At 45.2% G+C, this 16494-nt stretch overlaps 1 protein-coding gene across 3 annotated transcripts in view; it reads right to left on the bottom strand.

Annotated features, from left to right (window-relative positions):
* Window positions 1–16494, bottom strand: part of PARN (poly(A)-specific ribonuclease) — a 182568-nt gene that overhangs the window by 110318 nt on the left and 55756 nt on the right. For all 3 annotated transcript variants that reach the window (XR_012896124.2, XM_006134132.5, XM_025190140.3), the window contains exon 19: window positions 8576–8631. Coding sequence is in view for 2 of the 3 variants with exons in the window: in XM_006134132.5 (XP_006134194.2) it covers window positions 8576–8631 (56 nt within the window). In the remaining variant the exon portion in view is untranslated. The remainder of the gene's footprint in view (window positions 1–8575; window positions 8632–16494) is intronic.

Here is a 16494-nt window from a genome sequence, read left to right as displayed (position 1 = left end):
GGTGCGTGCACCGAGCGGCTAGCACACCATGCGCACCCCCCCCACCAACTCAATCCCCCTCCCGTCCCCTTCCCCAGAGCCAGACACCTCCTCTCCCCACTCTAACCCAATCCCCCTCCCCCACTAACCTTATACCCAGGTCCTGGAGCCGCCGCTAGTGCTGCCGCCACAGCACCCAGAGCCGCTGCCTGTGCTCAGCAGCCAGCTGCTAGCACATGCAGGCTGGGATGCTGTGTGCGACCCGGCCTACACATGCAGGATATGATGTAGTGCACTAGGGGACGTGAGCAGAATGGCCTGGGCCGTGATTACGCATGCGGCTCACAGCAGCCCAGCCGTGAGAGAAGCGGACCTAAGCGGTTCCAGGTTCCATCTCAGTTCTGTCAGGAGCCGCAATTTTTTCTTCGCAAGACAGTTGGCCATCCCTGGCGTACAGCATTTGGCGCAAGCTTTGAAGCCAGGGAAGCAGGGTATGCCCCATCTCAACGGTTCTCAACTTTTTTTTTTTTTTTTTTATAAAGCACACCCTTTTTCAAAAAAAGTTGTACCCCCAGTATACCTACAGTTTTCAGACACACAATTTTTTTCTACCATTGCAACACATTTGTTTTGGCAATCTAATTGTAGCTAGGTAGGCGATGAAATTTTTGGGTGTAAAAAGTACAAAAAATAATAAAGCACTATAAAACAAACAAATTCAGTTTTCTCCAAATTTCAGTTGTGTTGATGTACCCCCTACACTTCTCTTGAGTACGCCTTAAGGGTACTTGTACCACTGGTTGAGAAACACTGCCCCATCCCGCAGGAAAAGTGTCTAAGAGAATCAACAACATTAACTGAACTATTTACAGGTACTTAACTAATGGAGATAATCATCTACAACACAATAGGAGGAGAGGGGACAGGGAGTATCAGAATGTCATATGCGCAGCACTCCACAGGGCACTGGGACCCCAGTCATGATGGGTACTGAGTTAGGGAAAAAACTTCTAGCACCATGCATGTTGCAAGCACACTTATTTTGAATGGACATGAGCAAGCATTCAAAGAACTAATTTATGACAGTTAAATTAGATAGACTGTAAATCTATTACTTTGAACATCAAAACTAAACAGTGTGTTAGGTAGTGTTTCATGATATAAGTAGCATCAGCAGTTTCAATTTGTGATATGCTCATCTTAACCTAAAATTTGTATGAAAACAGTTTTGCATAAAAACATTAATCTATTCTATGGAAATCACTGAGATTATGATAGCTTCAGGTAGAACATAAATTGGCCTGACAGGTATGGCTCTACTGTAAGGAAAAGCATAACATTGTACACCTATTAATTTTACTGCTGAAAACAGCCACACCTGAAGTACAGTACAAACTAAAGCTAAGACACGCACACACCACCAACTTAAGGAAGATCTATTCCTTACTGTGCAATACAGTTGAGAGTGAGTATTTCAAAGAGTTTTATTTAATCTTTGCAACCCAAATAGTCTACCGTTAGGACTCTAAATTACCCTGTTCAAAATAAAGGTTTTAATAGCATATGTTCCCAAATTAGATTCCTATGTTCCATTCCACAGAGACAAAGGCACAAGGCTTCATAACTGAAGAGGGTGCACTCAGATCAGAGGTGCTGTTAGCTCTACATTTTGGTATCAAGGTAACACCTATAACTGTATTTTCAGCTAGCCTAATGCTATAAAAGTTATAATGTAGAGGATTCAATAACTCATCCTCAATCTTAACAAGTGATGAATATGAAGAGGCTTTCAAAGCAGTTATGCTTCATTATTTTTGTATTAAGAATACTCTATAAAAATAACTGCTTGTGAAATGACACAAATTTCTCTCACGGCTAGGCACTGGAGTTCATATCAGCAATAGGTTGCAATATGAGGGGTTAAATTTAAGAAATGAAAATATGGCAATGTTATTCTACTCCTAGAATATCTCTAGGGCCAGAACAATCCATGGATCAACTGTGCTAACTTAGAAGACCCAAGTGGTTTAAGCACCTGAAAGTCCTCCCTACAGAGACCAGTACAGGCAGTCCCCGGGTTACGTACAAGATAAGGACTGTAGGTTTGTGCTTAAGTTGAATCTGTATGTAAGTCGGAACTGGCCTCCAGATTCAGCCGCTGCTGAAACTGATCAGCAGCTGATTCCAGGAAGCCCCAGGGCAGGGGCTTCCTGTAGTCAGCCACTGGTCAGTTTCAGCAGCGGCTGACTTGGGGACGCCTGGGGCAGAGCAGCTGGGGTGCTGCTGGGTTGGTCCAGTAGCGCCGCCGCTCCTTGGCGCTACTGGACCAACCCAGCAGCACCCCAGCTGCTCTGCCCCAGGTTTCCTGATTCAGCCGCTGCTGAAACTGATCAGGTGCTGCCGGGTTGGTCCAGTAGCACCAAGGAGCGGTGCTGCAGAACCAACAGGCAGCGCCCCACCTGCTCTACCACAGGCCCGGGGCTTTTCTCCATGTGTCCCTGGTCTGCTGGGGGGGGGGGGGGGGGCGCGCGCCACTAGCTGCGCCCCACCCCCCAGCAGACCAGGGACACGGGGAGCTAAGCCGCAGTGGCGGCGGAGTCCCGCGCCTCCCCGGCTTTGCCAGAGCAAAGCCTCAGAGGCACGGGACCCCTCGCCTCCAGCAGACCCAGGGACACCTGGAGCAAAGCCGGGGAGACGGAGGGGTCCCGCGCCTCTGAGGCTTTGCTCTCGCAAAGCCTCAGAGGCGTGGGACTCCGCTGCCGCTGCCGCTTTGCTCCCGGTGCCTCTGGTCTGCTGGGGACCGTCTCCAGCAGACCAGGGACACCAGGAGCAAAGCGGCAGCGGAGTCCCGCGCCTCTGAGGCTTTGCCAGAGCAAGGCCTCAGAGGCGCGGGACCCCTCCGTCTCCCCAGCTTTGCTCCAGGTGTCCCTGGTCTGCTGGAGACGGTCCCCAGCAGACCAGGGGCACCCCGAGCAGCTTTTCTCGCCCCGGAGGTCGAGGTGGCAGGACCGCTGCGCTCTGGGCGGTCCCGCTGCCTGTGAGTTCCAGGGCAAGAAAGCCCCGTTTGTAAGTGCGGATCCGACATAAGTCAGATCCGCGTAACTCGGGGACTGCCTGTGGATATTACAGGAGATTAATTTTCATATAGCAAAGTATTGTTAAATCCCAGAATAAAGCCAGTCTACCCACCAAAGGTTGCCACAACACTGAAGTATAAGGCCAGATCCTCCAGTCAGTCAGTTTATTTCCTCTGAAAGGATCTAACTGCCTTCTGCACTAGAGAGTAGGTGCATCTACACAGCAGCTGGCTGATGCAATTCCCAATGCAAGTAGACATATACATCCTAGCTCTAATCACACTAGAGTACTAAAAATGACATTGCAGCAGTGGCAGTCAAGTGGTAGCCTGAATACAATCCCACCTGACACTCCAGTTAAGTTCATGGGCAACTAGTTTGAATTGTTGGTTACACAATAAATCGATAAGTGGTTCTGCTAAAGGAGCTTGAGAGCCAGCAGGCAGGCACGCCGGCTCAAACCCAGCTCACACTGGATCCAAGCAGCTACGCCGCTGTGGCTCTGCGTTTAAAGGAGCCAGCATACCTGTCCACCAGCTCCTAAAGTCCTTTAAATGTAGAGCAGCAGCAGGGGTAGCTGCCAGGACCCAGCCCACCAGCTCTCAAAATACTTTAAATGTAGAGCTGTGGGAGGAGGGGGTTGTATGTTGCTGATAGCGTAAATCAGTAAGCAGCCGCTTATGGGTTAACAGTTTAACCAGCTACGCTATTACATCCCTAGACTGACCCACTATTGGTGGCACCAGAGCCATGCTGCTCTTTTTAACGTGCAAGTATGAGCAGAGTTAGAATGTGCATGTCTACTCACTTTGGGAATCATAACACTCAGCTGCTGTGCAGATACAACCTTTCTGGTCCTTTTGATCTTTTAGTCTCTTTTTTGAGGAGTAACGTTAGCTCGAATCAAGGGGTTTGGTTTGAACTAACGCGTCCCAGCGCACACTTTCACTTTCAAAACAGCTGTTGATCGGAGTAACATGCCAGCGAGATCGTGCTAATAAAGCGTGGGATACTTAAATCCCCGCTTCATTGACTATTTCGAATGCCTACATTTTCATACCTAGTTCAAACTACTTAGTTTTGTCATTAGCAACTTCACAGCTTAGTACTCAGGTGTTGTCTCTTCATGATTCTAAGAGTTTACATTGATGTTGCTTATTTTCCAACTGCCTACTATTATACTAATATGACATGTGCATACTGTAATCGTATCAATAAAGCCATACAGTAAACTATCCCAATAACTAGGTCACATACTATATTCATATATGGTGACTGATCTTCCCTACAACCCTCTCAAACTAACCTTCTCTCTGAAATACTTAATTCCCTCCAGTCAGTGAAGTTAATGATGTTGCCACTGAAAGGTTCCAAGTGACAAAAGGTTATTTTTAGTCAGAATTATTCCATGCACAGAAAAAACTATTTTAAAGAAGGAGAGATGGCTATTATCAGTAAGATTTATTTTGAGAACAAAAGCAAGTGTTTTTCTTTTGAATGATATTCTTCCAAGTCACTAAGAATATTTGTTCTTCTAAAAAACTAAAAAAGATATGAGCAATCATATCAAGCTTTCCTACGTTAAAAAAAATATACTAATTTCATGTGAAAACTAGAATTTTTAACTCTGCTACTTTTATTGTGGATTATATATTTACTACTGCTGTAGCGCATATTAAGGCTATAACAGAATTGTGTTTTCAAGTGTCTGAAGAAAGGTGTAGGGCTCCAATGGTTTTTAAAGAAAACTTTAATCAGAGAGATGAAGAATTTTTAAGCTTCTATCAAATCAAGGATCAAAATCTTCCAATTCTTTTAACCAAATACATCAAGTCATGAAAGGTTCAGATCCCTAATGTATGCAAATATGATACAATGGCTTCCTTCAAAGTTACAACCTTGTATGAAAATGAACACAGCTACTTAATGAGCCCCTCTCCCAGAGGCTTAGAGCTGCCACACAGAGAGCTTCCTAGCTGGGGAGGAGCTTTCCCCACTAGAAGTTTCCTGCTTCAGACAAATGAACATGATGGTAGGAAAGGGGATATAAGGAGAGGGAGGGAGAAAATACATGATTGGGGTAGGTGGAGTGATTGGTTACTGTGTTACTGTTGGGGAGGTGGAGGTGGGGAGTTTGTTTATGGTGTGTTCTCCTGTACTGACTCCCACCTGCGATGCAGCTGCTGATGCCTGTAACTCTGAGAGGCAAGTTTCTACCCCAGCCAAGCTGGAGCTAGTTTAAGCAGATTGCACGGGCATACATAGGGAAAAGAAGGGGTACGTAGGTGGATGCTGACTTCTGTGCAGTGAGGTGGGGAAAAAGTGGAGTGTGCTTGGGGTGTCTTAACTTGCTCCCCTCTGGGCTGCAGGCAGCAATAGTCAGACCCTGTCTCAGTACAGCAGCCCTAGCTGGCTTGCAGACATAAGACTCTCTCCTGGGCTGCATTGGGGGGGGAGCAGATTGCGTGGGGGTAGGTCGGAGGAAGAAGAGGAGGTGGAGGAAGTAGGTGGGTGCAGGTGTCTGTGCAGTGAGGAGGTGGAGGGGAGTTTGGCATAACTTGCTTTCATCTGGGCTGCATCACATCTCAGCCCAGCAGCTCTAGCTGGGTTGCAGACATAGGACTCTCTTGAACTGAGGCAGAATGTTTGGGGTGGTGCCAAAATTTCAGATGGGTTAAAAGGTTTTAGGCTGCTCTTGAATACTGGAGGCAAAAGGCCTACCTTATGACATTTGCATGATTACATTTCAAACAAAGTTTACATTGGTGTTAATAGCTTAACGTAAGAAAGAAAAAATTCTTTTCGCAGAATTTTTTTGAGTGTTGCAGATTTCTGCAAACTCATCTAAATGATTTTTTTAAATTTTGTGTTACTAGTGAATACACAATAAATTGTTAAAACTGGAAGAACTTTACCACGAATTCAGTTTAGTTTGTTTGCCTTTTCTATTAGAGTTGGATTCCAGACAAGTATTCTGGGGCTTCTATTCTTTGAGACACACAAGATGAAAGATTCAAAACATAACATTTATCTGTTTTTATTGGTCTGTTTCACTTGCACAACATGGATGCTAAACACTCCCCAGAGAAAGTGTATAAGCCTCAGTGAATGCCTTTTATTCTCCTTTCCAGTCTCAGTAAATTCTATATTAATATCTTCTAGAGTAGGAGGACTATTTCTAGTTGAATCAGATTTGTTTAGCATCTTTAAGTAAAAACATAAAAATATGTACAGCTTTATGGCCATGTCTGATTTATTTATATGACCATTTTCAGTATGTCCCATCCTGGTGTGTTTACTAACATGAGTTATTAGAAAGGACGATAATACATGTACTCCAAGGGTAGTGTTAATTTTCTTTTTATTTCATTTCATATTAAACATTTTAAACATTGCTCCTTGTTAATTATCTCTTATTCTAAGATGAGATAACATGACGTTGGTAACTAATTGACCATTCATTATCAGTGGTAAATAGATCAATGGAGGGATGATAGGAATTACTACAGGCAGTCGCTGACTTACCCGGATCCGACTTATGTCGGATCCGCACTTACAAACGGGGCTTTTCTCACCCCGGAGCTCACGGGCGGCGGATCACCACCCGTGTCCTCCGGGGCGAGAAAAGCTTCTCCCGGTCTCCCTGGTCTGCTGGGGGGGGTCCAGCAAAGCCGCTCGACGCCCCCAGCAGACCAGGGACACCCGAGCAAAGCCGCCCAGGCGGGGGGAATACCGCTGCCTGGGCGGCTTTGCTCGTTTGCCCCGGAGCAAAGCCGCCCAGGCAGCGGGACTCCCCCCCCGGGCGGCTTTGCTCCTAATCCCCTGGTCTGCTGGGGGGGTCCAGCAAAGCCACTGGACCCCCCCAGCAGACCAGGGACACCCAAGCAAAGCCGCCGCCTGGGCGGCTTTGCTCCCGGGCAAACGAGCAAAGCCGCCCAGGCGGCGGCTTTGCTCTGGTGTCCCTGGTCTGCTGGGGGGGGGGGGTCCAGCGGCTTTGCTGGACCCCCCCTCCCCCCAGCAGACCAGGGCGACAGGAGCAAAGCCACGGAGCACGCCCGCAGCGGGACAGCCCGGGTGCGCTTGGGCTGTCCCGCTGCGGGCGTGCTCTGCGGCTTTGCTCCTGTCCCCCTAGTCTGCTGGGGGGGGGGCAGCTAGTGCCCCCCCAGCAGACCAGGCTTTTCTTGCCTACCCCTGGGGTAGAGCAGCTGGGGGCTGCCGGGTTGGTCCCGCAGCGCCGCTCCAGACCAACCCGGCAGCACCCCAGCTGCTCTGCCCCAGGCGTCCCCAAGTCAGCCGCTGCTGAAACTGACAAGCGGCTGACTACAGGAAGCCCGAGGCAGAGTTGCTCTGCCCCAAGCTTCCTGAAATCAGCCGCTGATCAGTTTCAGCAGCAGCTGACTTGGGGACGCCTGGGTTTCTTAAGTTGAATCTGTAAGTAAGTCAGAACTGGCATCCAGATTCAGCCACGGTTGAAACTGATTAGTTTCAGCAGCAGCTGACGCCAGTTCTGACTTACATACAGATTCAACTTAAGTACAAACCTACAGTCCCTATCTCGTATGTAACCCGGGGACTGCCTGTATAGAGAACTTTCTGGGTGTCTGGCTGGTGAGTCTTGCCCACATGCTCAGGGTTTAGCTGATCGCCATATTTGGGGTTGGGAAGGAATTTTCCTCCAGGGTAGATTGGCAAAGGCCCTGGAGGTTTTTTGCCTTCCTCTGTAGCATGGGGTACAGACACAGCTGGAGGATTCTCTGCATCTTGGGGTCTTCAAAGTATTTGTAGGCTTCAATATCTGAGATATAGGTGAGAGGATTATTCTAGGAGGGGGTGGGTGAGATTCTGTGGCCTGCACTGTTTAGGGGGTCAGACTAGATGATCATAATGGTCCCTTCTGACCTTAAAGTCTATGAGTCTATATGGTCTTCCATACCTATGGACTTTTAAAAATATAGTTATACCTAATTTTGTGCTTGTAGTGGGACACACTGCACATCTACCGACAACCTCAATATTGGTCGTGCACACAAGAAATTTCAACCTGCTTAAAATTTAACCCATCCAAGAATGGAAAATGTTAGAGGGAACACTGTTGTTCAACCTTTACTTACTGTAAGAGATGAGACAAAAAGGCTATTTTAAGACTAGACACTTTAAGATGGGCTACTTCACTTAAGCAAACATTAAATGATATAATATGACTGAAGCTGTTATCTTCAAATATCTTAAACTTGGTGCCACAAAGAGTTCACACTGATCTAGTCAAAACCCTTCTTAAACAGTATTTACTGTGTTTTGCGAATCCTCCAAAGTAACAATGATGATTAAGTTTTGTTTTATTTTTATAAAATGGACAAGCAGTATATTAATGTTCTTTTAAAGAATTCTGAATAGAGCTCAGATGTAATTTAAATCTCAAATTCTACCCATCAGATAATACAGTCTTACATTTGCTTCTACAGAGGACATATTTAACCAGTACAGTAGCAAGATAAAGGCAAAAGGAAAACATTACTTACAGTCTGGTCCTTCCAAATTGAGATATGGTATGTCCATTACCCTCATAAGAAATAACCTGAGGCAGAAAGGAGAAGTGTCACTTGCAAAGTTACACCACACAGCTCTCTTTAAAAGACTGTAATAAAGCTTAACAACACTCTGCGGTAGCCAGGAGTAGTATTAATCACCCTAAGCAGTGTAAACTACACATACTTGCAAAGCTTTAGTTCCAATAAATTTAAAAAAAGTGAAAAACTAACAGGTTCTCCAAGTTTAACACTGGCTTTATTTTCACTGTATGAAAACATATTAATCCATTCTGGACTTCAGAGCTGTACAGGCTGAAATCTGGTTATCTTAAACTCTAAAATGTAGCTATGTTCTTTTATTTTTATTCAACTATCACACAAGCAAATCATAAATCCACTAGGAAAGTGATTTCAGATATCACAATGCTGTAACGTTGAAGTGCTCAACCTGTAAGTCATGACCACACTCTCCTGTAGTCTGCAATTGAGTGGGCTAGAAAGAGCTCACACCAGTCGTCATGTCTGATCTTGGTTTTCCTCTGAAGTTATTCTCTTCACAAGGGGAGTAACCTTCTCTTCTTTGAAGAGTGTCACAGTGAGTGCTCCGCCTTAGGTGATTATGAAGCAGCAGAGGGAGGAAGGTTGTGTGGGTTAACTGTAGATAATACAACAATGGTCCCGTAGCACCTTAGAGACAAACCAAAAAAAATATATAGATGCTATGTCTATATATTTTTGGTTAGTCTCTAAGATGTTACAGGACTATTGTTTAATTTTTTTAAATTACAGACTAATATGGCTACCCCTCAGACTTATAGATAATACAGTGCATCTGAACTGTGTGTCGGCAGGGTCTCTATGGCCTAACACTTAGTGAAAATATGTGCTGACACCCAGGTGGACAAGCCATGGATGCTACCATTGCCCAGGTTGAGTGGGCCCAGGCTGCTGTGGCTCCTAATGGAAAATGACATGTGCTAGATGTTTGCATCCAGAGATCCTTTTGGACAGTCTATTCCAAAATGGGCATGCCTGAAATCTTCCTGTGGAGACAAAGAGTCTCAGAGACCTCCAGAAAGGTCTTGTCCTTTGTAAGTAAAAGGCAATTGCCCTACAGACATGTGAAGCATGGAAAGCTACCTCCCCATTATTAGTATGAGGCTTGGGAAGAAAAGGGTTAAGTATACAGATGTTCATTACAATGGGAAGAATTTGGGGTGCAGTGGAGGAGGACCATATCTTTGTGGAAGACAACATAAGGAAGGTGCGTCATGAGGGTCCCACGCTCACCCATTCTATGTGCTGAGGTGCTGGCCACTAAAAAGGACATTTTCATAGACAGGTGTAGCAGTGAGCAAGTGGCTGATCAGGGGTTCATAGGATTTGCATGTTATTGCCCTTAGTACTAGATTTAGGTTCCAAGCAGGAGGTGGGTCCTTCACTGGCCAGAAATTTTTTTAATCCCTTAACAAGCGTTTCTATACTAGGGTGAGCAAACACAGAGTAATCTCCAGCAGGGGTAGGATGGAGTCGAGTACTTTAATTGCAGCAAGGTGCACCCTCTTAAAGCTAAGGGATAGCCCTCATGTTCTTAAGGAGAATAAGGTATTGAAGAATTTGTGAAAAGTCAGCTGATGTGGGTGAGATGCTGCTTGTCACACCAAGCGAAATGGGGCCATTTATGTAAATATACTTTTCTTGTAGATATCTGCAACTGTTGTAGACTGATCTCTTGCACTGGTGTGGTGCATGCTGCTTCGAGTGGATTTAACCAACAAGGAGCCACATTCGGAGCTGTAGGGTTGGGCACTGGGACGAAGCAGTCCTCTGTTCTCAGTGAGGAGGCAGGGAACAGGTGGAAAGCATCAAGGAAGCACCAACCTCATGTGAAGGAGGTAAGGGAATCAGGTCTATCTGGGTCAGTGGCATGCCATTAGAATCACCCTTGCTCCGTCCTGTTTAATTTTGATTATTACTTATTGCAGTAGCAGGAAGGTTGGAAATGCACACAGTTGGGGCGCAACCCACTTTATTGTGAATGTGTCCCCCAAGAAATGAGGACCAACACCTGCTCTGAAGTAATATAAGGGGAATTTGGTATTTGAGATGTTCACAAATAAGTCTACAGTGGGATACCCCCAGCGTTTGAATTCAGTATCTAGCATGCTGGAATTGAGTTTCCACTCATGGTTGAGTGCAAAAATGTCTACTGAATTTGTCAGCAACGATACTGTCTGCCCGGGAGATAGGCTGTTATTAGATGGATGCTGCATGGAATGCACCATTCCCATAGCTGAGCCACTTCTAGACACAGAAGATAAGAGCATGCTTTGCTGTAATGGTTTATGTAAAACAGCGTTGCAAGATTGTCCATCAGTATCTGTACTGTTTTGTTTTGAATCAATGGAAGAAAGTGTTGGCATGCATTACGGACTGCTCCAAGTTCAAAGAGGTTGATGTGTAGCCTGAATTCCTCTTGAAACTATCGTGCTTGTATAGAGTGGTGGGTGATATGGGCTCCCCATCCAATTAGAGATGTGTCTGTAGTAATATTCATGCACAGAGGTGTCAGATCAAAGTTACTCCTCTGCAGGAGTTGTCCTGGATCGTCCACCAGAATGACAACTCCTTTATCTTGAAAGGCATGGAGAGATGTGTATATGGTGAACATGTGGTCTGTATATTGTGCATAGCCAAGACTGTAATGGTCTTGTGCAGAGAAATGCTTGTGGGACCACAAAGATAGCTGAAGCCATATGGCTTAAGAGTTAGAGGCAATGTTTTGCTGTAACCCATGGGCTGCTCTGTACTAAGGAAATCAGAAATTTACAACCATTGTAGACTTGAAGTGGAAGTGATGCTGTCACTGATGTGTAATTTAGATGAGTGCCTAGGGACTTCAAGAGGTGAGTGGGAGCCAGAGTGCACTTCTGGAGGTTTAGCTGAACAGGGCTCTGGTGATGGTGACAGCTCCTTCTGTCTCATTGTAAATAGGGCTTTTTAGTAGACAATTGTCCAGGTATGGGAAGATGACAATTCCCATTCTGCACAGATGTGCCGCCACCACTGCTAGGACCTCGGAGAAGACTCGAGGGGCCGGGGAGAGCCTGAACAGGAGCGCACTGTATTGAACTGGTAATTGTGAAAAACTAACGTAAGGTAACATCTGTGTTCAGGGTATGTAAAAATATGAAAGCATGGGGTCTGTAGGTCCAGATTAGAAAAACCAGTCTTTTTCCAAGGCAGGGATCATAGTGGCTAGAGCCACCATCTTGAAATGTTGCATGCAAATGAACCAGTTGAGAGTGACTTCATGAGAGGAGAGGGGTCCCTGAAGAGGGATGGGTAGGGGACTAATTGAAAAGGGGATACAGTAACCAGTTCACACTATTTTTAGCACCCATCTCTCCATGGTAATTTTCTGTGCTTGATAATAAGGAGGCTAGCCTGTTCCCAAATGGTGTGGGAAACTTAAATGATGCCTTGGAAAATTTGGGGTTGTCTGACCCTCAACCAACCCTTCCGAAGGTGAGACACAAAGTTGAGAGGCCGATGACTTTCAGCCTATTGCCTTTGTCTACATAGATGCTGTCTGCACTTATAATGCCTCTGTGGCTGCGTGAATGGTGTTGGTTTGTATCTCTGGCTGAAAAATCAACCTTATTTTCTTCTCGTCACAGGCAAGTGGATTTTCAGAGTTTTAAAAGTGGATCAGGACTCTTTATAGAGTATGGAGGGAGTCATCAGTGGAATCTGTGAAACACTTTGACCCTTCAAAGGGCAAGCCTTCATCACTGGCCTGGGCCTCCCTGGAAAACCCAGACAGTTGCAGCCAACATACCCGTCACATGACACGAAGTAGAAATGGACTGAATTGCTACGTCTGCTGAATTAAGCGCAGCTTCTAGAGCATCCGAGAGATAAGCACTCCCTTGTCAATATTAGACTTAAATTGCTCACGTTTATTGTCCAGAAAGTGCTCAATAAAAAATATAATTTGCTAAAATACTTTGTGGGTGTATTGAGCCAGCAGCACTGCATAATTAGCAGTCTGCAGTTGGAGAGCAGCTGAGGAGCATGATTTTAGATGGAGAAAATCCAACGTCTTCCAATCTCTGTCGTAAGGTGTTGTAGATACTGTGAACCAGAGGGCCAAACAACAAGCAGCACAAACAACTATGGATTTTGGGATAGGATATGAAAATAAAAAATTTGTTGCCTTGTGGTGCCACATCGGACTTTTTGTCCAACCTTTTACAAGATAGAGATATAATGACAAGGATTTGACATACAGTTTTTGCCAGATCCAGGAATGTAGGGTTTATGGGCAGGGTTAACTTGGCATTGGGAGAGACATGGAGAATACCTGTTAGCCTATGTTGGTTCTACAGTAAGTTTACCACTGGGATTTCCAAGGATTCTACTACTCTTGCATACAACTCCTGAAAGGACTTAAAATCATCTCTGACATAAGGGGTGGATACCTGATGGTGTCGTCGGGTGAGAAGGAAGATATAGATATTGGTGGAGGAGATTCAGGTGTTTGTTCCCCCTCTACTATGTCAGGGTCCCCCTTAAGAACATAATGGCCATACTGGGTCAGATCAAAGGTCCATCTAGTCTAGTATCCTGTCTTCCAACAGTACCCAATGCCAGATTCCCCAGAGGGAGAGAACACAACAGATAACCATCAAGTGATCCCTTTCCTGTCATCCATTTCCAACCTCTGACAGAGACTACAGAATTCTAAAAACCCCCAAAAATTCAAAAACCACTTATCTTGTCCTTATCACAAAAAATTCAAGCACCTAGAAGCAAGGAGTTAATCAGAACGTTCAATCTTACTGTCCACATAATGTACAAATCATACCAAGTACAGAGAAGTATGGACCATGCTATAACAATCTTGTGATCCAAATTCTATCTTTATCGCTAATCTCATGTCAATGATTCTAGATAACTTACTGGTGGTTTGGTGTGGGAAGCATCCTACATAGTGGATGGAATAAGATTACAGAAACCTTGTAAGAAAGATCAAAGTTCCTATCTGAGAGCTTCTTGAAGCAGCGCAGGAAGGACTCCTGCTCCATCTCCAGACATAACAAGCTATTCTGCCCCTCCCCCTCGCTGTACAGGCACAGAGCACACTGCATTAATCTGCTAATAGTAAGAAAAAAAACTGTGACAGGTCATGCTGGTAAGGGAGTGGCAATAGACATGAAATAAAATGTAGAATCCAAAGAAGTAAAAATAAATAAACCAAAACATTCCATAGAACCTCTAGAGGTAGTAATTCCATACTCCCCTCTATATAGCAGTAGGGATATATTATCGACCACCTGACCAGGATAGAGACAGGGACTATGAAATGCAAAGAGAGATTAGAAAAGCTATCAAAATAAAAAACTCAGTAATAGTTGGGGATTTCAACTATCCCCATATTGACTCGGTATGCATTACCTCAGGACAGGATGCAGACATTAAATTTCTTGATACCTTAAAATGACTGCTTCTTAGAGCAGTTGTTTCTGGAACCAACAAGAGGGGAGGCAATTCTAGATTTAGTCCCAAGTGGAGCACAGGATCTGCTCCAAGTGATAAAGATAACTGGATCACTTAGAAATAGGGACCATAATGTAATAAAATTTAAAAACCCTGTGGTGGGAAAAACACCTCCGCAGCCTAACACTGTAGAATATAATTTCAGTAAGGGAAAATAAACTACCCTTCTCATTTTTTGTGTAACAGAATGTGACGGCGCGTTGGGGGTCCCCTATCTCCTGCACCCCGAAATGGCACAAACAGACCGCACCAGCCGGTGGAATAGAGGAAGTTTATTGCCTCTCCAGGATACAGCACAGCACAGATGTAATCTGGTCACAGAGCTGGGCTAGGATGCCTCAGGCCCCCTTGAGTTGGGGGGAGACTGGGCCCCTAAACTCCAGCTCCTCTCCCTAGGCTGTCTCCTCCATGCTCACAGACAGCCAGCCACCAACTCACTAACTTCCAGCCCTGCCCCCCAGCCAGGGCAGCCTTCCACCTTCCTTTGTTCCTCTCCATGGGGGGTGTCTGGCCACTGGTTCAACAAGTTTGGCATTAGCTTTGCATAATGAGGTTTTCCCTGCTGGGTCTTGCTCCAGACAGCAGGGGTCACCACAGCCCAGCAAGTACACCCACTACGTCACACAGAAATTAAAATTATAGTGACTAAAGTAAAATCCCTGCAAGCTGCATGGAAACTTTTAAAAGACACCATAATAGAAGCCCAACTTAAATGTATACCACAAATTGGAAAAAAAAAAAACAGAGAACCAAAAAAGTGCCACCGTGTAAAAGAGGAAGTCAGAGATAAAAACTCATTTTTTAAAAAGTGGAAGTCAAATTAAGTATAAAAATATAATAAGTATAAATGTATTATACAAATTAAGTAGACAAATATAGTAAGACAAGCCAAAAAGGACAGCTAACCAAAAAAAAAAAGTACTTAAAAATATTTTGCTATTACATCAGAAGCAGGAATACTGCTACCAGTTGGACCCCAAACTAAATTCCGTATTGGTAACTCAATAAAAGTCAAGTGCTCACAAACTGCTCAGGCTTCCACCAGAAGTGTAGAACAGCAAGTGTTAAACAACTTCTCTGATGGCAAACACTGGAGAAAACTCTTACTATACAAGCAGCCTCAACACCAGTTAGCTAAGAATTATCCAGTTCATTCATTTACTCTTAGTAGACAGTTGTCAGTAAGTTAATTGTAGCAGATGCAAGCTTACTAAAATGCAGGAGAAAAGTTTAAACTAGAGTATTACAAATAGCTATTTAATATTAAGGCTACCCTCCCATAAATTCATTTTAAAAGCATATTTAGAAAGACAAATGGTAGCTGACAGCAATACTGAGGTGTCAAAAATTATGTATTCCCCAGAAATTCCTGAAGGCAAGAACCTGTATTCTTGAAAAAGCATTACTCTTAGAATTGAGACAGTCACACTAATATTTTTTTATAATACATTTCAAAATACAGCGTTAGTTAATATAAATCAATACAGTAAACTTCTGATAATCCGGCACCTTTAGGACCCAGGGGGTGCCGGATTATCAAACATGCCGGACTATCAGTCGTAGGGGGCTATGAGGAATCTGGGGTGGGGTGGGGGAGATGCAGGTGCAGCGCTGTGGGACCAATCCGGCAGCACCCCAGCTGCTCTGCCCCGGGCGTCCCCAAGTCAGCCGCTGCTGAAACTGACCAGCGACTGACTCAGGGAAGCCCAGGGCAGAGCAGCTCCAATTGTCCAGCTGCCTGGAGCACTTCCGGGTTCCAGGTGGTGCCAGACTATCAGGAGTGCCGGACCACTGGATGCTGGACAACTGGAGTTTTACTGTACTTGCATTTACACTTAAAATGCAGTTACATCAGCAGGAATGTGGTGCAACAAATGCTATCTGCTACACCTCTATTTTCACTTATATGCTTATAGTAGGAATGCAGAGTCAGTATCTTTTAGCCACAATTTGAAATTTCCTTGTCTGTTTCAGTGGCTTTCAGCATGGCCTATGAACATCTTGCAGGTGGGCCACGAGCTCACAGCTCACAAACACACACACACCCCTCACAGCAGAGAGCCTATGCTGGTGCTTCGGCCCCACGCCTCCCCGTGAAGTTGAAGCACTAGTGCCAGCTTCCCAATATGTAGGGAGAGGAGCCTCATAGGCTGGATGCAGCTCACAGAGAGAGGAAGCTGCTCTGACTGGGGGGAAATGGCAACACAGAAAACTGCTCCCCGGGCGGCTTTCCCCACTGCTTCCATAGGCTGAAATCACAGCCAATGGGAGCAACAGGAGGCGGTGCCAGGGAACAGCAGGGGGCACAGAGACAGATAAGCATCCCTCATCCCACTCATGCCATATCC

Source organism: Pelodiscus sinensis, chromosome 15 (genome assembly GCF_052426305.1).
Source record: "Pelodiscus sinensis isolate ZL-2025 chromosome 15, ASM5242630v1, whole genome shotgun sequence".
Lineage (NCBI taxonomy): Eukaryota > Metazoa > Chordata > Testudines > Trionychidae > Pelodiscus > Pelodiscus sinensis.
The sequence above is the reverse complement of the archived record's forward strand: the minus strand, read 5'-3'. Positions and strand labels throughout refer to the sequence as shown.